We start from the raw sequence: 25,625 nt of genomic DNA on the forward strand, positions 1-25,625 counted from the left end.
CTGGATTTATTACTAGAGGGACTAGTCATGTCTTTCTTTTATGACTCAAGAGAAGAAACTAATGTTCAGGAAGACTTATAGCAATGATTTATATCTGTATTTATAGCCCCAACACCAAACACATATCATGTGCACTCTGGGATTTTGAGGTTCTAGATAGGCTATAGGGGCTGAAAAACCGATAAATCCTGTAAATGGATGAACTGTATCCCAGAATACCTACACAATCTATGGAGGAACACTGGAAATCTTTGAGTGTCAAATGAACAACAGAGAGGCTCTGACAGTGTCAGAGAAAAGAGATATGAAGAACAACTTGGTAAGTCACGGCTCTTCATCCTCAAAGAGATGGCTCGTAAGAGACCTTATAGGAGGTATATAAATACTTAACGGGACAGTAAAAGTAAACCTGAAACAATACTTTAAGATATGCCAGGGTAGTAGGACAAAAGGCACAGGTTCAGGGTTGTGAAAGGCAAATTTAAGACAAATGTCAGGAAGCATTTCCTTACTTACAGGATGATCAATAACTAGAACTGTTTGGCAGGAAGAGTGGTTCAGGCCAAGACACTAAACTCATTTAAGAAAGATGGTAGGATAGGTATTCTGAGTAAAGATAATATGCACTGATGGAGCTTCCTCATCTGAACTGATCAAGAGCTTGTGATTCCCTCACCCCTTTTCCTGTCTCATGGAAAAATTGGTGCTCTTACTTGAGAATCCCTTCCACCACAGCACAGGATTATGCAGTCACCATTTATAAAGTTGTGCTGTTTGTCAATTACAGGTTGATAATACAGTATATGTCTATGTAAATACTATTAAAAAACCCAGACTTTGAACACTATCTGCCATTAATTGACATTCAATTACAATGTTAATGCATTGGAAGGATTTGGGAGGTCATTTTGATCAGATATAACTGAAAGGGTGGAAATAAAGCTTTAATCATTTCAACAAGATTAGTCCATGATAACTGTGAGGCAACACTTGAAGCCGCAAATATTGTTTATATACAAATAAAAAAATTTAAGATGAAATTGGCTCTGCCAAACATAGATCATAGAACAGTATATTTTCATTAAATACATTGCATTTATATGGTTCACAGCTGTTGCTTTCAAGAGATAGACATCTTTCACTGATACACAATTATCTTTGTATTTTGAAGGCTACTTGTATTGGTGTGTCCAGAATGGGTAGCTGAAAATATTGGTAGTCAATTCACTGTTGCTTCACCATAATGTATTTCTTACAGCCTTGTCCAGGGATCAGTGACTTTGTTCAGTCACCAATCAAGCATTGCAGAAATTACACATTTGGACGCCAAATGTCTGCCACACTAATTTCCACATTATTCATGTTGCTTTTTTAAAAAAAAATTACTTTGCTGAAAATAGCAAATGATAGATTCCGCACAAAGACAGTAGAGTGTAGGCTGTTCTATTTTTACACTCTAAAACGCATTTCTTTTGAAGAATTTGTCTTGCTGGACTTTTCTTCCAGTGGAGAATCTAAAAGACTTGTTCCAGTCCAAGTCTCTAATGAAGCATGTTGCTGAACTGAAATTACAATATGTTGCTATCATTGCTAAGCCAATTTCTGCATCACTTGGCCTTATTCCTACGACAGAGGAAAGCACTGGCTGTTACCATTTTATTTATCAAGATTTTAAAGCCCAAGAAATAACAGGTTCCTAAAACAATGTTCAAATTTAAAATTCTAAATTTATACCCTACAAATCACTTTTACATATATTCGATAGACATATCAAATTATTTAGCAGAATAAATCGACAAATGGGGAGCAGTACAATTTGGGTCTTAAATATAGAAGGGAGAATGGTATGGGTTCAGGATTCTCACAGGCTCATGTGGCAGCATTAAAATAAAATGAAACTTATCTGGGGGACTATACATTAAAATATTCATTTAACATTGAGCATATCTAAAGAGAGAATAAGGAGAACAGATGGCTAAAGCTTACTCTTCAGAATCATTTACAGATCTTCCACATTCATAACTTATGTTCCCCAATCAAGACAAAATAATAATCTTCAAGATGTCATGCTTTATCTACTTTATTCAAAGAAAAATATTCCACAGTACTAGTAACTAGCTAAATAAATGATTGCATGACAGAATTAGACAGCACAGCATCTGATAAATGGAAGCAGAGCTCCACTAAAGTGGACAGATTATCAAGTTTGAACATACAACACACTGTACATTTAGCAACAGTGGCTTTTAATAAAAATTAAAGTCAATTCTGGCTTGAAACAGCCAAAACTATGATTGTAACAGCCAACCTACATGAAACCCCAAAAACAAAGAAACCAAATGGTTTCAGCAACTGTTGTGACTGCCAACAATAATTTAGTTGGAGAAACAAATATATACCACATAGTCTATAAATATACCCCTGATGAAAGCACCAGTGTTTGTGATGGGATAGAAAACTATGCTATCCCCAAGTGAGCTTTGCCAATTACGATTAGAACCGAACAAAAAGGTACAAGTGACTCCAAGACTTGGACACATTCCTCCTGTCCCGCCGCCCCCCCCCCCACCCCCCATGATTCTCAATTCATAAAAACAATTATTTAACAATGGTATTAAATTAAAGTGACCCATTCTGCTTTTTAAAAACAATGCACATGCATTATCCAAGTACACTGTATCAAACATGTGGAAACGGCAGCAGTAGCAGCATTAATACAAAGGCCTGCCCCCTTTACAACTCCTTGTTCCAAAAATTCCTTATTTACAGCATTTTGATTATGATACCTGCATTTTTAAGTAAATGTAACTTTAATAGGGGAATACTACATATACTAATTTATTTGACAATAGGAAAAATTATACAGGCAGTCTGGTGGCACATATCACATTGATGTACTAACACCCTGTCATGGAGTGGGTCATCTTGGGTACCCACAAAGAACCAATGATGTTAACTAATACACCGAATGAAGAGGCACAGGCAGGACGGTTGGTCGGTCAAGTTGGATAGTAGTCAACCTGGTCTTCAACTGCTCCTGGATACCTCCCAGCACCCAGTCACAGAACAATACTGGCACAGAGACCCAAGACCAAATCACTCGCAATTCCTCCTTCTCCAAGCAGGGAAAGATGCAGGGTGGAAGAGACCCAAGGGGCAGATGGAAGTAAAAAAATGAAGGAACAGAAATGATTTCAGATACTGTAACCTGCCTTTTTGCATAACTAAATTATGTATTCCATTATTTGGATAATGCAAATATTAAAAACAAATTCCAATTTCCATTGAAGATTTTAATCAAATCTCTTCATTAATGGAACTGCAGATTCTATTAAAAACTGTTACCAGGAGTATTTTGGTAAGTTTGGGGCAGTGTGTCTAATCAGTAAAATGTGGCTGACAAAGCAAGCTCCGAATATTGGTTTTATGTACATGTTCATCTATACAAATCATTACATACAGTTTATAATTGTGCATTACATGTAACCTTATTGTCTGTAACATGCAAACAAGTATTACAAAATGTCAGCCATTGTAATTTCCCAATAGTAAGAGTAAACAAGTCTCAGTTACTAAATATGTTGAGGTCCATGTCTAGAATTTTGCATATACAGTTGACAAAATTATACATAGATATGATTGCATAAATTATATTTAAATATTAAAAAAAGAGCTTTTGACTTTAGTTTCATGATAACGAGGGGGATCTGAAGCCTGAGGCCTTGGGCAAACAAAAGTGAAACGACCAGCTGGTAAGATGCTGAAGCAATGTTCATCCTTTGTCCAGCAGGTATAGCATTTTAACTGTCAAACAAGTAGACCACATTAGGGCAAAAGGTCAAATATAGAGAGGGGGGGGTGGAAAACAACACAATCACTTAATCTCAGATCACTCTGTATCTGGAAAGCATGAAAGTAGGGGTTCCCCTTTCTCCCTGTTGCAATCGCGGTGGCAGCACGATAATCAGACACATTGAATACATGCAGTTGAAATTTTTCAATGCTTCACGCCACTTTGAGACTAAATTTTGGTCGACAATGACTTCATTATCTGAGATAGTGAATCAATATTTTTCACCGTAAGCACTTTCCTTACTGCTGGACAACAGGGCAGCATTTCTGGATTACATAGAAGCTAGTGGTGTCCTGTCATACACTTCAGAACATAACTATCAAGGAACAGCAACAGGTTTTCTGTTCCCATCATCATGCAAGTTTGTAGAATATATTACCCTATATACAAAAGATAAACTTAAAGCCTCATATCAGTTACTGAATAATCAAAATTACATATTTTGCCTAATTATTTTTATTGATGCTGCAATGTAGATGATATCTAACATTCAGATTAGTACACTGCAGCCCTCTTGGGTGTTTAGCAATACGACATTTTAAACATTTCCTACATTAAAGTAAAATCTTCATTTAGAACTCATTCTGTTCTAAATGCTACTCATATGTTGGGAAGAACACAAATCAATGCAATGTCAGGCACACCCAAACAGCCAAGAGGAAAGCCAAATATTAAACAATTAGTTCAGCAGTTTCTAGTACAACTGAGCTGGATTTGAAAAAAAAATCCGAAGACTTGTTCTCTGCTCCCTTTTACATATATAGTTAATTAGGCTGAATGTGGGACAAAAGGGAGAAATATGCAAAGTTTCCTTAACTGGATGGATATAATTATTTTCTTCTACACTTGGTACAAACACAAAAACACAAACAGATTTTGACAACCACATCTTCCCCCTCCCCCCAAACTAGTGCAAACCTACCCAAACTTGTGATGAGGCTCAGGGAGGACGGCTGGAATGTGGGTTGTGCGCACTGCCAAAACACAATGACCAAAGTGTTTGCAGATAAAACACTAGTTCAACGTACAGCATAAGGACAAAAAGCATAAGCAACTGTAGCAAAGAAATTAGCAACTAGATGGTCATAGGAAATCTCCAAAGAGAGCATTTTAAATGACCATAGAAGCTGTGTGTCTTGTCTTCCATAACTACACAGTAATCCATGAATATGGACATGAAAGATTTGGACATGGGCAAACAAAGGAAAAACAATTGCCTTCATTTTGCGGCAGAAATTTCTAGTTTACTAAATTTGGGGAGTGTCGGGTACAAAGTAACAATCGTACCTTCCAACAGTCTTGATTTAATCGAGACGCCCAACATTAAAACGGCTCCATTGGGAAAAGCAAATGCACACAAGTCACCCAAACCAGCAAAAATCAAATGATTTGCTAGCTCTACAGAAGACCAAGTCCATGACTCTTAAGCGCCGACTTGAATTCCACCCTTTCAACACATCTAAGGCCGAGAGGCATGGTAGCAAATATGATGAAAAAGCAAGGTCAACATAAATTTCCAAAAATGTTTCGTGGTCAGTTCTGAAATGGTAGTCTTCATTTAAATCCACTCTATGCTATGATCACATTTTAAAAAGTGATCAAAATATTTCAAAGGAAAGCTATGGCAGATACAGTTCCATCACCATCTTTAATTTTACTGAGATGACATAAATATGGTGATAGCTTTATCTTATTACTGTTCCCCTCCCCATTGTCCTTGTGAAATGTCAGTTCTTGGACAGCAATGCATACATACTTTAAAGATTAAAACACATGAACCCCTGAAGAAACTAGTCAAGTCAGTCAGATGCTGTTTATTGAGTGTATATTTAAATAGGTAAAATTCCCTAGGTTGTACTGGACAATAGCTCTAAAACTCTGTGCGGTCCACCTAACCCCACCTCTACCTACTGCTGCTGCTGCCACTAAGGAAATCACTGCCTTTCATCAGGCAAAGATGTGATGCAGGTAGATAGGCAGGGGTTCGGTCAGGGTTTTATGAAAACCTGTCAGTTTCTTCCCTTGTGCTGCAGATTATAAATGCAGCAAAACAAAAACAGCCAAAAATGTCAGAAATGGAAGCCTCTGCAGTCAGCCGGAAGTTCAAACACTGAAGAACTGCTGAACCTGCAGTACTGTGTGAGTGTCATCACAGCATTGCAAAATGTTGGTCTAATCACGCTGAACATGAATTAAAAATTTCAATTGTTCTCTCCATGCGCCTCTTCTTTCTGCTGCTGGCGTGGCTACCAAGTAATATTTCACTTTAGAAGTAACCTGTCACAGGCTGATGATCAAGTACCTTGCTTTAACAGCACCCAGCTCTCCTGGGCCTACCAATAAGTTACCTTGTTGGCCTTTTGGGTGCTTTGAACTTTTGAAAGAAAACCAATCTTTGACCTAGAGCGACCAATTCAAACTTTTAACGTTCAGTCTCCTGGTTAACTGAAATAAAAAAGCTTTTGGAAACAATGCCCAATTTTACTGATAGGGTTTCAGGTGGAATACTACAGGATGGTGACTGTACAGAAAACTATCAAAAAAAGGAAAAAAATGTTAAAATATAGTACATAGGCAATGTAAAATAAAATAGCAAATATATAGAAGAAAATGAGAACACAGAAGTAGAGAAAGCAGAAAGAGCAGAAGCAAGATTTCTAAGGCTTATTTTTATTTAAAAGTTTAAAACTGTACATTTTAATAACAGTATATTACAGTAATAATGCTACTCCAGATACCTCAAAGGCCTTATTACTGTAACAATAGGTGCAATTACAGCATTACAGAGTGAACTTAAACCTGAAAAAAAGAGCTGGCCAAGGAGTACAGAATTCCATGGGGTTGGAATTCCCTGGATCTGCTGGCACTCCAGGAATTTAAAAAAAGGTGCAAACAAAATCATATGAACAATCCAAGTGACCTAATGGTGATACTGAACTCCACCATATAGTCAGTCTGAGGTTTTATCATACTAGTACCATTTTGGTACTTAGTTTTGTTAATTCTAAAATAATCCTTGGTGTAAGCCTGATATAAAGAAGTCTTTTCATGTATTACTGTGCAAGAAGGAATGGATTTGGTCAAGATATTCATAGAAAAAAATAAAAACTAGGAAGAATTTGACAGAATGGCAGATAAAACAGGAAAAGGAGAGAGAATGAGAGAGAAAGCGAGCTTTCAAAGGGTGGAAACCAAGATTGAGCAAGACAGTAAAAGCAATTGAATGAGTGAGCACAGGAGACTGTGCACATGTACTGAAATGTGGCAGAATGTGCATAACATGGCACAGCAGTTTCCAGGTGATCCAATGGGCTGCTGCAAAGCCCAAGAGGTGCAAGGGTACCTACTAGGGCCTGTGTGCACTGGAAACTACTTTGCATCAACATGTAAGCGGTAACATTGGCACGTGGGAGTGATGCAGACAAACCACAAACGACGGAGCCTACGACACAGAAATAGTAGCAGCATCAGAGCAGTACATATGCTACAGAAAGAATAGCAGAGTTTTCATGCAAGAGAGTGAGCAGAACATGGCATGTTCAAGCAGCACTGCAAGGCCTCAAAAGAGCGTGAGACTAAGACATCACACAAAATACATAAAGAGATGACATGCAACATGAGCACAGGACGCAGAATAACAGTGCAAGCAAGCACCGGCGTGAGTGTGACAATGACAAAGACAACTCATGCACGGTGCCATCACTTGTACTTCAGAGTCAGAATGTGAATACAGCCAGACTGCAAAAGAACAGACGAGTGGGAGAATGTGTCAAACACACAGAGCGATTGACAGAGGAATGAGACAGAGACGCGTACAATATTTGGGGGGGGGGGCGGCAAGTGACAAAGGGGGAGGGGAGAGAGACAGTGAGCATATGGGGGGGGGGGAGGGGGAGGAACGGGGACAAAGAGAGACAGAAGGGAGAAAGATAACAAGCATCATGCGGGAGAAGGGGACCGCATGCATTGTGGTAGAAAAAAACACACAAAACAAGATCTCAAACCAGCGACAGATGTAGAGAAACAGCATGAGAGATTTAAGAGAGTGCACATTGGCTTGGGGAGAAAGAGAGCGGGGACGAGAGAAATACAGAAGGAAAAAGAGAATGCAAGTGGCCAGAGTAAGTCAGTTCAAGGACAGGATGATGGCTTGGATTCTGAAGATGGGTTTGCTGATAATGAAAATTAATTAAAACCCTCAAAACCTCCATATCCTGAAGCATAAAAGAAAGTGGAAGAAAAGTCATTAAAAACTAGGCTTCAGAATGGTTTAACTTTTAGAAACGTCTATACAGCATGCTCAAAAAATGATTCCATAATGAGATTGGTGGCAATCCTAAACTACAGCGAAATTCTCATGTAGGGCACATGTTCTGTAAGCAGGGAAGGTGGGCGGTAAATTATGTAGATAACGTTTTTATTACACAAATGCAATGTGTGAATTTTTGGTGGGGGGGGGGCGGAGAAAAGAGAGCGCTTGATATCTGGTGTACTATTGGTCACTGGTCAAAATCAAGTAGAGTCTGCGTTTTTCAGGAATGATCGGGTGGGGGGGGGTGGATGGGAAAGCATATTATCCAGCAAAAACAGAAGGAAACTGTATACTAGTGCTAATTATCCTAGTAATACTCTCTACAATATTCTCAAGGAGCAGTTTTTGTATGTAAAAACTATTTTAGTCAGTACTGGCAGGTAGCAATTCAGAATGCTGTGCACCTGGTCACCAGTGTGTGCCCTCTGATTCAGTTGAACACCAAAAGGTATTACTTAAAATTGTCTTGAACACGGCTTTATTTTTCCAACACATTAAAATAAGCAGGAGCATTGCATTTTGGCAAGATAAACTTGCACATTATTATTCACAAATGGAATGACTCCTCTAAAGATGGAATGTGAATTATGTTTCTCTAGCTGTTCAACATAGACTCATGTGGATCACTAGTCTAACCATGGATTTAAAATTATTTTAAAAATCTTGTTCCTTTGCCATGTCCATAATTTCGTTCAGTCAACTTCCTAATACATAATCTAGCGTCACTACGGCTGATCTGATGTCAGATTTTGGTCTCTACGTCCAATCGCTCATACATCACTATTACTATCAATATCCTTTCTTGATGTTCAAGATACACTGTACCTATTAAGAAGACATCAAGTAAAACAGCAGAAATCACAGGCAAATACCATTCACTCGTGAGGCTAATGTTGCATGCATCAGTAGTGTACTTAACAGCAACACTGGAATTGCCAGCAAAGGTTTTAAGAATTCTTACCATGACAGCTTAAAAACACCTTAACCACATCAAATGATGCTGTACTCCTAACACTGACCAACTAAGGATTATTTGGGTTAATTGTCAATACTGGTACAAAATCTGTTTCCAGTAGATATTCTGGAAAAATAATGGTACCAGACCAGTAGCTTTGTATTGGAGTAAATCATTGTAACATAGCACCCTTTCGGACTAATCAGCCGTCATCAGCCCCTTTATGCAGATATGGCTAATACTGAGGAACACTGAATATAAAAGAAGATTGAATGCATATAAAACACCTACCCTTTAAAATATACCATAAACAGAACCTTATGACAGTTGTAAAAACATAAAATGTGACTAAGGCAAAAATATTACTGGCTAGTTTAGATAGGCAACATTGAGATCAACGATGCTCCAGTGTACCAAACAATGAGTTATGGTATCGACGTCACATTAATTAGCAAATAGAAAACTACAAGCATGATCAGGTTAAAATCACTGCACACTTAATAATTTTACCTCTAATTGCAACAGTGATGTCCTTCAATGCCTCTTAACACATACATTCCAGTTGTGCATAATGAAAACAGAGTTTGGTGTCCAGTTTTCAATTGTTGTACATACTAGATATATTATCAAACCTACAAACATGAGAATTGCTCTTGGCAACTAGAAAACCCTTTCTCTTCAGGCAGTTATGATGAAGTGCAATTGTTTAATGCCATTAGTGTTTTCATGATGGCTCTCCTTACTATGACCTTGTTGGAGTGAGCTTTTTGGGGGTGTTGGGTCTTTTATACTGCCACAGGTGGCTGTGGATGATAATTGCATCCACACAGGCAGACAAAGATTTGGCAGGAATGCAACTAAACTGCTTGCGATCAGAGTTGTACTTGTAGAGTCCCTCAATCATTTTCTTTACGATGTTTTTAGGCCCTATTCCTGCCAACTTAATAATTTCTTCGGTTTCTGGACTGTAGGTGTAGAGTGAACGGAATTGGCAACCAGCATCTCGGAAAAGGATCAAAAAGTTATTGGCTTCGGAATTCTCCATTTCCTAAAAATACACAAAATATAGCTGTGATAACTTGGTCACCTTTAACCTACTGAAAGCACATTTGAATATACTATAGAAATATTTCAATGACTGAACTAACTGAGTCACAGAGAGCCAACGATCCATACAGATGGATATGGTCCTTGTACTATGCGTAGCTGGTTGATCTCAGCCAGTGTGACAACACGGGTGCTACAACTGAACACAGTTATGATGCCTCTCATGTAGGTATACTGTCTAGGCTCACTCATGAAGAATGGCCCCTCAGTTGAGGTATTTGGTTACACTCAGGTGCATGAAACTGTATCCGAGCAATGAATCAATGTCTTAATAGTAAATGCATTATACAAAAATGTAAACAATTTTATAAAAGATATTAAACTGAGTGAATGCAGCCAATATTTGTTAAGTCAAAGTCGTTTGCTCTAAAAAAAAATCCAGTAATATAAATAAGCAATTTAACTAAAAAAGGCACAGGAGGTGCTTTTTGCATAACTTCAATTCAAAATTAACAGATGATCGGAATTAAGGAGGAGACTTTGTAAAAAAAAATCTGATTTAACAAAAAAAAATTCTGGCAAAGGCAAACTCTAACAGCATATAGCACACTCCATTCATCGTACACTTAATCCTACAGCGATCACTGCAAAAGGGAAGGCTTTAAATTAAAAGAACTTTTTCACGACTGATGAGGGCAGACAGTTCAGTTTTGGAGTTTGTTGCACTGAATTATATACCATTAAATAAATGCAGTCTTTTGGTTTTTAAAATAAAGATTAGTTTTAGCATCACTATAGATATCAAGAATTCAGATCTTACCGCAAGTATTTTATTCTTCTGATTCTCATTGACTTTTCCAGCCAGACAGCAGTGAGAGATTGCATTCTGAATTATATGCTTGTTAGATTTTGCACTGGGTTCCTTATATAACTTTGGTCCTGCAAAATATATAAATAATTATAGACACATACACCAAAAGAACCACATCAAAAACCTTTATTTTTATCAATTCATGAATTTTACTGCATGATGCTAACAAGTATTACTTCTGCCTAAGCTACATTTAGCTCCTCACTTCAATTATCCAATGACTACATATGAATTACATATAGAAAATTATAACTTAAGGCAGAAGAAATACAGGATGTCAAAAATGAAAATGTAATATTTGAGTGTTCATTTACAAATATCTGTCAGCTCTGAAAGTTACAGCATTAAGTTTAAACTAAAATGGCCCAATCTAAAGACAAGGGTCCCCAGAGATTCCTGGGGGCACGCAACGCCAGTTTAAGTGTAGCAGAGTGGAAACCCTGACCGATCCCCCTCCTCACCCTAGCTCCTGGCCAGAGCCCCTTTCCTAAATCCCGGGGACAGGGTTATTTGGATAGCCAGGGTGGGCCGTTGGTTCCTCCAAGGGTGCATCAGCAGCTCCCGCCCTGGCCTGACTCAATCCATCTTAAGGCAGAGCAGTGCCTTGCCACTCCAACTTAGGTACTCTCCCTAAAGGCCCAACCGAACTGAAGACACCTTTTTCCCTCCCATCTTCAGCTTCCATTGGAGCCACTGCCACTCCCCTCTAGGATCAATTACCCTATTCCAGTGAAGGTTCAGGACCTAAAAAAAAAAGGGACTCGCACTAGCTCTCAACTAAGTTCCATTGAGGCCTTTCAAGGGCTTCAAGGGAGGAATTTTGGAACTCCCCTCAATATCCTCCCTCGATGTGGGAAACAGCTGGCCAAATCTCCCCTAAGCCGAATTTAAAGGTTTCATCTAAATAGGGCAGAATCTCAGTGGAACCTGGTTCAGCCTCATATTCCTGTCCTTTGGTTGGAAATCGGGCTTATTATCTTTCCAACCCCAGGAATTTCAAGGCAAAAAAAATCCTGCAGAAGTTTAGACACTCACTAGAATGCGGTCAATTGCCAATGCAAGGGTGTTGCACGGTTGGTGCCACTTGCAAACATAAACGAGCTGACCTCCATACAGGCAGCAGAAATGGACACCTACCTTTTTGAGGATCTCACAATCAGCCATCAGAACACCAGTTCCCTTCTGCAACCTGTGAAACAGGTTGAGCTGGTCCAATGTGTCAGCATGCTTGCACGATGATGAAAATAGCATCAGTGTGGTGCAAACTGACCGACCTATAGAACCAGCTAAGCAGTAAATTCCCAGGCTTGTCCACTGCGTGCACCTCGATGTGCATGCATGTGTGGAACAGCAAGTCTTCAATTTCTGTTCCAGTTTACATGGAGACCAGAAAAACCAGATAATGAGATTACGCAACAACAACTTGATTTGGCATCACTTTCCTGAGACTAAAAAGGTAAAAGTGTCTAATACAGAAATTCAAATAGAACATAAAACGCATTGAAGCCATTCGTAAATTCACCCCATCAATCTGTTTATGCATACAGCACAGAAGGAGGCCATTCAGCCCATTGTGCCTGCTCTTTGAAAAAGAACTATCTAATTAGTCCCACTCCCCTGCTCTTTCCCCATAGCCCTGTACATATTTTCCCTTCAAGTACTTATCCAATTCCCTTCTGAAAGTTATTACTGAATCTGCTTCCACCATCCTTTCAGGCAGTGCATTCCCGATCATTACAACTCGCTGCGTTAAAAAAAAGTTTCCCCAAGTGGCATCTGGCTCTTTTGCCAATCACCATAAATCTTTGTCCTCTGGTTACCAACACTTCTGCCACTGGAAACAGTTTCTCCTTATTTACTCTATCAAACCCATTCATGATTTTGAACACTCTATCAAACCTCCCCTTAACCTTCTCTGCTCTAAGGAGAACAACCCCAGCTTCTCCAGTCTCTCCACATAACTGAAGTCCCTCATCCCTGATACCATTCTAGTAAATCTCTTCTGTACCCTCTCTATGGCCTTGACATCCTTCCTAAAGTGTGGTGCCCAGAATTGAACACAATATTCCAGCTAAGGCCTAACTAGTGTTTTATAAATGTTTAGCATAACTTCCTTGCATTTATTCTCTATGCCTCTATTAATAAAGCCAAGGATCACATATGCTTTTTTAAATAGCCTTCTCAACTTGTCCTGCCAAATTGAAAGATTTGTGTACATACACCCACAGTTCTTTCTCTTCCTGCACTCCCATTAAAATTGTACTATTTAGTTTATATTGCCTCTCCTCATTCTTCCTATCAAAATTAATCACTTCACACTTCTCTGCATTAAATTTCATCTGCCATGTGTCTGCCCATTTCACCAGTCTGTATGTCCTCCTGAAGTCTGTTACTATCCCCCACATTGTTTACTACATTTCCGAAATTCATGTCATCTGCAAACTTTGAAATTATACCCAAGTCCAGGTTATTAATATATACCAAAAAGAGCAGTGGTCCCAATACAGACCCCTGGGGAACACCACTGTATAGATCTCTCCAGTCTGAAACAACCGTTCATCACTACTCTCTGCTTTCTGTCCCTTAGCCAACTTTATACCCACGCTGCCACTGTCCCTTTAATCCCATGGGCTTTAATTTTGCTAACAAGTCTATTCTGTGGTACTTTAACAAATGCCTTTTGAAAGTCCATATACACAAGATCAACCCTTTCTGTTACTTCATCAAAGAACTCACTCCAGTTAATCAAACTCGATTTTCCTTCAACAAATCCACGCTGACTTTCATTTATTAACCCAAACATTTCCAAGTGCCAATTAATTTTGTTTCGGATTATTGTCTCAAAGTTTCCCCACCACCACCGTTAGGTTTACTGACCTGTAATTGCTGGGTTTATCCCTCTCCCCTTTTTTGAACAGGAGTGTAACACTTGCAATCTTCTCGTCCTCTGGCACTGCCCCCATATCTAAGGAGAATTGGAAGATTGTGGCCAGACACTCCGTAATTTCCACCCTTACTTCCCTCAGTAACCTAGGATGCATCCCATCTGGGCCAGGTGACTTTTAAACTTTGAGCACTGCCAATCTTTAAAGTACCTCATTTTTATCCTGGTCACTATCGCTACTCCCTCCCTCCCTCCTCCTTTACTGCTACAATGGCAGCATCCTCTTTAGTGAAGACTGATGCAAAGTGTTCATTTAGTACCTCAGCCATACCCTCTGTTCTCACAAGATCTTCTCTTTTGGTCCCTAATCAGCCCCACCTTTTATAAACATAAATAGTAAAAGACTTCTGGGTTCCCTTTTATGTTAGCCGCTAATCTATTCTCACACTCTCTCTTTGCCCCTCTTATTCACTTTATTAGATCTCCTCTGTACTTCCTGTATTCAGCTTGGTTCTCCACTGTATTATTTGTCATAAGCCTCCTTTTTCTGTTTCATTTTAATCTCTAGTCATCCAGGGAGCTCTAGCTTTGGATGCCCTTCCTTTCCCCCTCATGGGAATGTGTCTACTCTGTACCCAAACCAACTCCTCCTTGAAGGCCTCCCATTGTTCAACTACTATTTTGCCTGCCAGTTTTTGATTCCAACCCACCTGGACAAGATCCCTTTTTAACTCATTGAAATTAGCCCTCCTCCAGTTAAGTATTTTTACACTTGATTGTTCCTTATCCTTTTGCGTAACTATTCTAAACTTGATATTAGGATTACTGTTCCCCAAATGCTCCCCCACTGAAACATGATCCACTTCATTCCCCAGAACTAGATCCAGCACTAGTCCTGGACTAGTGCGTAACTATTCTAAAACTTCCTCGCTGGGCTGGAAACACACTGATCAAGAAAGTTCTCTTTTATATATTTCAGGAATTCCTTCCCATCTTTGCCTTTGCTACTATCCGAGTCTATATTGGGATAAATTGAAGTCCATATTCACTGCTCTATAGTTCTTTCAACTTTCTGTAATTTGCCTGCAAATTTGCTCCACCATCTCTTTCCCACTATTTGGTTGCCTATAGTATACACTCATAGTGTCATAGCTCCTCTATTGTTCCTTAATTCCAACCAAATAGATTTTTTGACCCCCTCAACTACCTTCCAGTGCTAAAATAGTTTCTTTGATCAATACTGCCACCCCTGCCCCCACCCCACCAAGTTTCTTTCCTGAATAACTTGTAGCCAGGAATATTAAGTTTCCAATCCTCCCCATCTTTGAGCCAGATTTCTGTTATTATAGTCCCACGTGGCGACTCGTGCCCGCAGCTCACCAACCTTATTTACCACGCTACGCATATTTACGCACATGCACTCCAAACTCATCTTAGACTGCCTTGCATTTGCTCCCTGTCTGATCTCTCCTATTTCTGAACTATTCTTTACTATAGTGCTATTTGTCTCTCCCACTCCTCTGTGCACCTTATTTCTCCTAATGTTTCATCCTGGTGCCCATCCTTCTGCCAAATTAGTTTAAACCCTCCCCCACAGCACTAGTTAACCTCTCCGCGAGGATATTGGTCCCAGCTGTGTTTAGGTGCAACCCGTTCATCTTGAATAGATCCCTCCTGCCCCAGAACTGGTCCCAATGCCCCAGAATCTGAAGCCCTCTCTCCTGCACCATTTCTCCAGCTACGCATTAACCGGTCTTATCCTACTATTTCTATACTCACTAGCACGTGGTACTGGGAGTAATCGAGGGATTACTACTTTTTGAGGTCCTGCGTTATAACTTCATCCCTAGCTCCTGAAACTCTGACTGCAGGACCTCAACCCTTTTCCTTCCTAAGTCATTGGTTCCCACTGTGGAGGAGAAAATGGTCCAAGAGAGAGTGTAAATTCACCAATTGTAAAGGACTACCCAAGAATATTCGAGAACAGTATGTGAACATTACCCGTGTATTCTGTTGCAGAAGCCACTGAGGAAGTTGTTGAATCATTTTCCCAGTCTTTTTCACCAGTGCGATTGGTAGAACGACTTGGTGACATAAATGCATCAACTGATTCTGTCCTGTACATTTTTTTTTAAAGTGAAAAGAAAAATCTTCAATGAATACAGGAATTTTGATACGATTCAATATGCCACATTATAATTTGTAATTGGCAGACAAACTATTGCAGGGACAAAATTTCTCTGTTCTGAACTTTTCTTGTGCTTTATTCTTTGTTCCATCAATAATATGTTTTGAACCTTTATGGAATAATGGCCTTGAATCTATATTGCACAATGTAATAAATTCTATGTAACTTCCTTTGTCTGCTCGGCGATGTTAACCTGTTTAAGATGCTAATATTGTACAATGTTCACTAAATTGTACAATAAAGGCCAATATTCTTAAATCAGCTTTTAATTGTATCACTGTGTGTGCTACCAATGGTATTAAAGGAATGTTTAAATTAGTTGACTCTCTATATTATAATTTTAATGAGATTGATTTAACACATGAGTGAAGCAGCTTACTTACAAAAAAAAACACACAATATGTAATGAGAGAGGGTATGTAACTCTTTAGAAATCTACTAAGCCCCATTCTACCTATCAGTAGTCAGGATACCTGATAATGATCCCTCTCAAAACAAGCCCACCTATCTGGCACATGATTTAAGATTGTGTTAGAAACTTCGATTATGATTGCAGTGGACCCGAGATGGGAATAAGTTGGAGTCTACATTTGTAGAAAAAGTATTTGTAAGTGAGAGAGTTCATATTTATCCTCTGCATCCTAAATATACTGTAGCATGTCTTCTCCTCAGGGCTGAAGTCAAAATTTCAATGCAGTGTTGTAACTAAAAATTTCAGATTTGCACAGTGGTCAGGCATAACCATCTCTTGACCGAACAACACCAAGAACTTGTGGTAACATAGCGCCTTTAACATAGTGAAACGTCTCACGGTGCTTCACAGGAGCGTTATTAAACAAAATGTGACACCGGGTCACATGAGGAAATATTAGGACATATGACCAAAAGCTTGGTCAAAGACAGCAATCCAAATTTCATAGTACTATTCAAAACTGTTCCCTGTATATCACACTGTACAGCAGTCTTAACAAGAATTTAAATATCAGGTATGATTATTATTACCTGGGAGTTCTTTTTCCTGAATGTACACTGTCAGCATCTGCTGTGTTCAGTGATGCCAAAGATAGACAGGACACTGGAAAACAGTGAGCACATTGTGAGTCTATGTGAAAATAAAACAGTTGTTAAGAGTAGTAAGTCTAATAGTTTAGTTCTTTAAAAATGTTGTTCACCAGTGTCTGTACTAGGGCTGTCATCATCGGAGAAGAGAGATAGAGAGATGGGTTAACCTTTCGGGCGTGGAACCCTTCATCAGACCAGTCTTTTCTCTTTTCAGATGCTGATGGGCCTTCTGTGTGTTTCCAGCGTTCTTAGATCTCCAGTTTTTTGTTTGTATCTCTAATTTTTTCCCCCCAAATTGCTAGGTTACATGCAGTGATAGCAAATGTAATTTATGGTTACTTCATTTTCTTTTAGTAAGAGACTCTGAAAATGATTGACAAATAAACATCAACATTGTCTGTTCATTTGGAGAGACTCTTAAAAAAAATGTAGGTATTAATTACCTGCTGATGATCTGACAGGTGTTCGTGGATTCTGTGCATCCTCTCGGAAAGACTTTGGACGAGCCTTTTTGAGTTTCAGACTGGTGGGACGAGGCTTTATCACACTATCCATGTCTGTCATTAGTTTCAGCTGTTTTTTTCTTAGGTATTCCTGTTTAATGAACTCTCTGCGTGCCCTTTCATCTTCTTTCTTTTGTCGCTCTTCTTCAGCTTTGAGTCTGTGGGAAATTCAAGAAAGAAACAAGGAACTTGCATTTATATCATGCCTTTCAAAACCGCGGGACATTCCAAAGCACTTCACAGCCAATGAAGTACTCTTGAAGTGTGGTCACTCTTGTAATGTAGGGCAACACAGCAGCCAATTTGCACATTGCAAGGTCCCACAAACTGCAATGAGATTAATGACAAGATAATCTGTTTTTTAGTGATGTTGTTTTGAGGGATAAATATTGACCAGGACACCAGGAGAACTCCCTGCTCTTCTCAAAATAGTGCCATGGGATCTTTTGCATCCACCCGAAAGGGCAGATAGGGCCTCGGTTAACCTCTCATCCGAAAGATGGCACCTCCAATAGTGCAGCAATCCCTCACTACTACATTGAAATGTCAGCCTAGATTATGTCCTCAAATCTTGAATAGGGCTTGATCCTGCTAACTCAGATGAGAATGTTACCAATCAGTCATGGCTGACACCAAAAGTAGTTTAATGGCAGGTCAAAATTTTCTGGAGTGGAATATTTTGATGCATGGTACTCACTATGGTGCTCCACTGTTGTACCATAAAAGTAATAAATTAAAAGGTAGAAAATAGATCTCCTTGGTCAGGTCTGCAGTGGACCCAATACCTGTAACCCTGTGTTGCTATTAGCACAGGCTATACAGCACTCTGCTATTAGCTCACTTAATGGTGCCAAGGACTGAAATCTGGTAAAGATTCAAAAGAAAATGGTTTCCAACCACTTTTTAAATTTTAGAATGATAAGCAACTACATTCATAGACGCTGAAACATAATTCATCACAGCACGGCTGAGTAATTTCTCAAAAGGCAACAAATATCCCAAGTTACCAGTTCTGGAGTTATTATAAAAACAAAGTGTTTCATGCCATCAAACCTATTGTATAAAAAAAAGTGAACGTAAAGAAATTTTGATTGCCATGGATCACAGAATGATTTTAAAGTTTAGTAAAGAATTTCTTGTGGTTTATCTTCCGTTTTGAATAAATGCAAGTCTAATTAACAAGGCTCAAGTTGAAATCATCAAGCATTATTGTGAAACCAGAGGGGTTTGTTATGTAAATGCAATTCATGGCAGTATTGCTGTAAGCTGCAGATTCACAAGACTGAAACCCAAAAACATGCAGGTTCAAGGCACCTTTCGATAACTACATATTAAATATAAATCAGCAAAAATTCTAGAAAAAGCTGACTTTTAAAAAAAGTTATATTTCTGACCATGCAGTACCTAGCTTCTTCCTTCTTCTCTTCCAACTCTGCTTCCAGCTGCTGTCGTCTAATTTGTTTTTCCTTCTCCCTCCTCATACGTTTCTCCAAGAGGGCTGTTCGTTTCACAGCAATATCATCTTCAGCTTTCTGATCATCATCCTTTAAAAATGAGTTAAATTAGGAATTGATTGTTTTTAAGTGTGCATTTTATTTAAACATTAAAGTATATATAATATGAAACTACAAGATACCGCATTAAAAGAACACTGTGCTGTCATCTTCTAAAAACACATCAAAAGATCAGGTATCTCAATCCTTAATACTAAATCTTAACTTCTACATTTAGTTCTAGAAAAAGATTTTAAAAAGCTGGTAAGGAGTGTGGGGATCTACCACTCACCTGCCTACTGTCCCCACCATCACGATTTAGGAGAACCTTCACTTAGCCATAAACTTGGTGAACAGTATAGAATCATAGAAGTTACAACATGGAAACAGGCCCTTCGGCCCAACATGTCCATGTCGCCCAGTTTATACCACTAAGCTAGTCCCAATTGCCTGCACTTGGCCCATATCCCTCTATACCCATCTTACCCATGTAACTGTCCAAATGCTTTTTAAAAGACAAAATTGTACCCGCCTCTACTACTGCCTCTGGCAGCTCGTTCCAGACACTCACCACCCTTTGAGTGAAAAAATTGCCCCTCTGGACCAAATGTTACCAAATGTAGTGCAGGGAAATCAGACAAAGACTCATATCTACTCCGCACGGGGGCCTCAAGTCTACAGAGAATTGCCATCATGACACTGAAAACACATAATAGAATCTCACCCCATAAAACTCTGGAGGGCATTTCTAATGTTTTTCCTTCTAATTTTGAATGATGATTTGGAGTACTGTGTGCAGTTTTGGTCTCCTTACCTAAGGAAGGATATACTTGACTTAGAGGTGGTGCAACGAAGGTTCACTAGATTGATTCCCTCAATGAGTGAGTCAGTGCTTTTAGCAGAAAATTGGAGAAAAAATAAATGTTAAATTTAAAGGGTGCCGTGTCTAACATAAAGGCAGAAAACATCTGGAATAGTTACTTGTAAACATCATGTGCAACAGACATGATGTTTTTTGCAAAGCAATGATGCATTTTGACAAAATTTATGTTGCATTAATGAGCATTGGCAAATAAACAGAAAGAGGTTACCTTCCGGTTGTCAATAAATTCTCTCCCTGTTTTCTGCCAGGAAGAAAGTTGGATTTTGGGGTGGAAAGGTGGGTTTTCCAAATTTTGACATATGTTTGAATCTTTCAGTAGAACAAAAGTTTCCACGTTGTCAAAATCTATCAATTTTGCCAATTGTTAGGGGGCAGGTCCAACTAAAGTTTGAGCCATTGGGATCTACCACTGCTACTTTAGCCTTTCATCATGGACAAAACTTAGACTCGGACCTGATTTTAAAAATGAAGTCTGCAATGCAAAAAGGATTTCTATTTTTGTAATGCTGCCTTTATATCATATTCTATAACTTTTGTTTCTGTTGAACATACTTACATCAGTTAACCAATGCCTATGTTACCAAATGTTGACATTTTATAATGCAGCTATTGTCACCAAATGAGCAGGAGTAGACCATACAGCCCCTCGAGTCTGCTCCTCCACTCAATCAGATCATGGCTGATGATCTACCTCAACTTCATTTTCCCGCCCTATTCCTATATGTCTTGATTCCCTTAGTGTCCAAAAATGTATCAATCTCAGTCTTGAATACACTCAACGACTGAGCATCCACAGCCCTCTGGGGTAGAGAATTCCAAAGATTCACAACCCTCTGAGTGAAGAAATTTTTCCTCATCTCTGTCCTAAATGGCCAACCCCTTATCTTGAGACTAGTTCTAAACTCTCCAGTTAGGGGAAACAGCCTCTTAGCATCTACCCTGTCAAGCCCTCTAAGAATTTTATACGATTCAATGAGATCACCTCTCATTCTTCAAAACTCCAAAGAATATAGGTCCATTCTACTCAATCTCTCCTCATAGGACAACCCTTTCATCCCAGGAATCAATCTAGTGAACCTTCGTTGCACCGCCTCTAAGTCAAGTATATCCTTCCTTAGGTAAGGAGACCAAAACTGTACACAGTACTCCAGCCCCATATTACTAGGAAATGGTGTACTTAAAAAAAAATATGCATCTGAAAATGTAATGGTATTGATAAATAATTTAAATATATTGGTAAAATCAAAACAAGTTAGTACCTAAAGGAGGAGCCTAAGTTTCAGATGATTTCAGAGATTACTCAATGCCATTTGGTTGTACCTTCAATTGGAACTCAGGTGCAATGTTATGTAAAATTAAATTCGAAACCCATTATAAGATGAAAAGCTGTTTTCCAAAGAACATTGAAAAGTTTTATGGTAAATTTTAAAAGTGACTATAAACCAACTAAACATCAAATGAGGTGGATTCACCACAGAAATCCTAACTTTAAAATGTATTAGCCTCAATAGTAAATCCTTGTATGTGGTAAAATTTAAATATGAGCTGTAAATCTGATAGTAAAATGATCTTGGGATTAAATAAACAACATTGTAAGAGTCAGATTGCAATCAAGCTATCCACACTTAATTGTCTTAGGAGCTTTGGAAGGAATTTTCATTGGATATACCCTCCACAGAGTCATTCTAAGGATGGAATGACACGTCAGCCACAGTGTCACTAGTTGGTGCCCTAGCATACTTTCCAAGTTGGCCTTGAACTAAGTACACAGCGAGTGGTTGGGATCTGGAATGCACTGCCCGAGGGAATGGTGGAGTCAGATTCAATCATGGCCTTCAAAAGGGAACTGGATAAGAACTTGAAACAAAAAAATATGCAGGGCTACGGGGACAGGGCGGAGGAGTGGGACTAGTGGAGTGGATTGCTTGTGCATAGAGCCGACCCGGACTCGATGGGCCGAATGGCCTCCTTCCGTGCTGTAACCTTTCTATGATTCTATGATTTTTCTGCTATCATTCAGCTGATAATTTCTTAATTTTATTTGAAAAAAACACATATAAGCAGGTCACCCAACAGAAGTAAAGGGGGCGCGAAGGGAATATACATCTTCAGAGGCTCAAGCAGTGAATAGCCACACACTGGAACAGAACAGTCAGAGGAGGGCCAATTGATACCCACTCCTTAAATACAGCAACTACAATTTACTCAAGGTGGTGCCAGGCAATGTAATCACAATAAAATGGGCACTCATCTATTAATAATCGTGGTTTGAATTAACTGAAGTTGTGCATTTTGAGATGCATGCTTCGCTATTCCTAACTCTTCTCTTTTAAGTAATAAAAAGCAACCAGATTTTAACCTCTGTAACACTACTGAGGATCATTTTGTATTGTTTTGGACCAAATGCCAATCCCATTCATTTACTTCTTATGACTTGGGGCACATCAAACTGTTCCCTTCTAGCAAGGAGAGGGGAGGTATAAGAATAAAGGAGAACGTCACCATTTAATGTACAATAACCACACAAGCCAAATTACCTGGCTTGCCTTTGACCAAATGATTGCTGTGTCATGGATACAATAAGATGGGGAGCACTATTACAAATCCAGATACCCATCTGAAATAAGGAAACATGCTAGATAAAGATGGTTTGGTGGGGGGGGGGGGGGAAAGTGTTGGAGAAAGAGAGTTAGCTGCCCAATAGGGAAGAAATTTGAAATAAGTTTTATGATCAGTTTTATTAACATCAATGTGACCTAATTAATTCTGGAGAATTCCTGGGCAATTTTAATAACACACACTAAGGAAAAAACAAACAATCAATTCCTAATTTAACTCATTTTTAAAAAGGACCCTCAGATCATTACACTCCTCCAATTCTGGCCTCTTGCACAGCCCGATTTTAATCGCTCCACCACTGGTGGCTGTGCCTTCAGCTGCCTGGGCCCTAAGCTCAGGAATTCCTTCCCTAAACCTTTTTGCCTCTCTCTCTCTCTCTCTCTCTTTCTCTCTCGCTCTTCCTTTAAGACGCTCCTTAAAATTTACCTCTGATCAAGCTTTTGGTCACCTATTTTAATATCTCCTTATGTGGCTCAGTGTCAAATTTTGTTTGATAACACTCCTGTGAAGCGCCTTGGGATGTTTTACTATGTTAAAGGTGCTATATAAATGCAAGTTGTTCTACTAATACACTGAATAGAGCCTTTACAGTTAAAAGCAGACCTAGAAACAGGTAGTATCAAGTAAATGGAATTCAACAGATCCTAGGCCTGCACAATGATAAGTAGCAGTGATTATAACACATTATTGTTATGTAGATCCATAAACCAAATATAGATTTAAAAAATTTTAAAATTCTGTTACACTGTAAAAATGAACACTTCAGGTATGAGACCAAATAAGACTTACACTATTAATTTAGGAATACAAGATGTATTTATACAAGTAAAAAATAAATAAACTATTACACTATTGTACAAGCTTTACATCAAGTGAAATGAATACGATGTTTGATCTAAAGCTATGCAAAAATGCTTATGTATCTGTTTGCTTTTTGGATTTGTAGGAATGGGTTAACAAAAAGAACTAAGTTCTATTCTGTTACTTAACATTTAAATATTAATTACAAAATTAAATGTTCCACTTTTGACTCCTCAACCTGTATTTGGTTAAAGAAACTAACTCTTTCATGTTAGCTCAGCAAAATCTGGTTAGATTAGCAATTATTGTGATTTATGTTGAAAGGTCAAATAATAAAAAACAATCTATTTGGCAAGACATCTCAAGACTGTTAAAAAGTATGACTGTTAAACAGGATAGTAAGTTCAAGAAAGTTTTGACCCGTTCTCTAGGTAGAGTTCCCAATCTCATCCACAACAAAAGTGCCAAGCTGAGATCAAGCATCTTATCACATGGGAAAAGGTCAAAGTTGCAGGTAGATAAGTCACCCACCTATTCTTATGGCCTGGTCAAAGTAATATTGGCAGAGACCCAAGAGCAGGGAAAGGAAATAAAATGCCTTAAAAATTGGGAGGGAGGAGAAGAAATGTCTGCATGGCAAATCTATTATATATTAAATTTGGTTGTGGGGTGCACATTTAATTGAAAACTCATTCTAACTACTTTTTACTCCTGTAGGTGATGCTGTGCTAGGTATTTCCAATGTTTAAAGGTATCACACTGACACTAAATAGCAGCTATTTTAGAGTATATTAACCTGAGATTATACAATCTGGCCACCAGGTTCCCATAAATCATTCAAAATGCTGACTTTTTTTCCCATCTGACATTTTCTCTGTAACTGAAATTGATAATATCCAAAATAAGGGTTTAAGCAAAATAATTTTTTTTTTAAAAATCAAGGAATGACATGTTTCACAATAACATGATTAAATTTATCCATTGAATTTTCTTTTGTTTCTTTTAGTGCTTTTATTAAAGTTTTGTTTTACTTGAAGGCCTCAGCTTCTCTGGGTTTGGACTTGGTATTTTTGTCCAATGCCGTGATTGAACTGAATTTAGATTGTGCAGTCTGAGCATGTACAGTCTGAGCATATACAGTGTACCTAATTTTTCCAGGATGCATCAATACCAGTCATCTGTTCTGATGGGGATTTTTTCATAACCTCCTAGCACAAGACAACAAATTTCAAAAGCTTTACTGGAGGTAAAATGTATAGTATGCTTCTTTTTTTAATATAAAAGAGGCTGTGTTTGCATGTGTGATAAAGCAAATGACAGTGTTCTGATTACAAACCTGTTCTAGCTTTTGTTGTGTGTTCTGTAAACTATAAAAATGTATTAAAAGGGGGGAGTAGAAAAGAGAAGAGACAGACTGAGGTCAGAGGTCAGAGAAAAAGAGCGAGAAAAAAAAGTCTCATGTAGAGGAGCGAGACAGATAATGGGGTAATTTTCAACTTCACTGTCTGGGCGGTGACCCAGGTGGTGAAGTTGAAATTTCTCTCATTGTGTCTTTCTTCATTTAATGTTACTTAAATTTTCAAGTAAAATGGTTAGTTGAATTTTGAAGCCAGCTAATTATCTCCATTCATGCCTTGTTGCCAGCTAGTAAACGGTCAATGCTAAAATCGCATACACCTGTTAAGACAGAGATTCTAATTTTGAACACCTATGAGAGTTAAAGGGAGAGAAGGATCAGAGAAAAGAAAGAGAGAGACAGACAGACAGAGAGAATCAGCAACACAAAGACATCACAAGACAGGTAAGAGAGTGACCATATTCTCCGACTTACTGTGTACAATGCCATGGAAAATCAACAAGTTTAAAATTGCCACACAATGGCAAAAATACATTTATAAATATATAAAATATCCATACTGGGTTCCATGCAACAACACTTAACGTGCCAGACTGTTACTATGGACTTTTAATAGATGTGCTAGGTTTGTGCACTTCCTCTTGGGTCACTTTTTTGGAGAAAAAAGTGAATTTGAAGCAACTTAAGAATCAATGCACCATTATTCTCTTCCCTATTAACTCATCGGGGAATTGTAATCCTTAAAAGTAAATGATTTTGCACGCAATGCCTTCTATGGAGTTAAGCTTTTAATTTTA

General features: G+C 38.5%; 1 protein-coding gene across 2 annotated transcripts in view; it reads right to left on the reverse strand.

Annotated features, from left to right (window-relative positions):
• Nucleotides 1-1,048: 1,048 nt before the first annotated feature.
• LOC137325470 (calmodulin-regulated spectrin-associated protein 2-like) overlaps nt 1,049-25,625 on the reverse strand; it is a 156,765-nt gene continuing 132,188 nt past the window's right edge. For both annotated transcript variants that reach the window (XM_067990616.1, XM_067990615.1), the window contains 6 exons: nt 19,080-19,219; nt 17,616-17,833; nt 17,113-17,185; nt 15,924-16,039; nt 10,988-11,106; nt 1,049-10,168 (listed from right to left, as the gene is read on the reverse strand). In XM_067990616.1, coding sequence (XP_067846717.1) covers nt 9,863-10,168; nt 10,988-11,106; nt 15,924-16,039; nt 17,113-17,185; nt 17,616-17,833; nt 19,080-19,219 — 972 coding nt within the window. In that variant the 3' untranslated portion in view covers nt 1,049-9,862. The remainder of the gene's footprint in view (nt 10,169-10,987; nt 11,107-15,923; nt 16,040-17,112; nt 17,186-17,615; nt 17,834-19,079; nt 19,220-25,625) is intronic.

The sequence above is a fragment of the Heptranchias perlo genome, chromosome 9 (genome assembly GCF_035084215.1).
Source record: "Heptranchias perlo isolate sHepPer1 chromosome 9, sHepPer1.hap1, whole genome shotgun sequence".
In the NCBI taxonomy this organism is placed as follows: Eukaryota; Metazoa; Chordata; class Chondrichthyes; order Hexanchiformes; family Hexanchidae; genus Heptranchias; species Heptranchias perlo.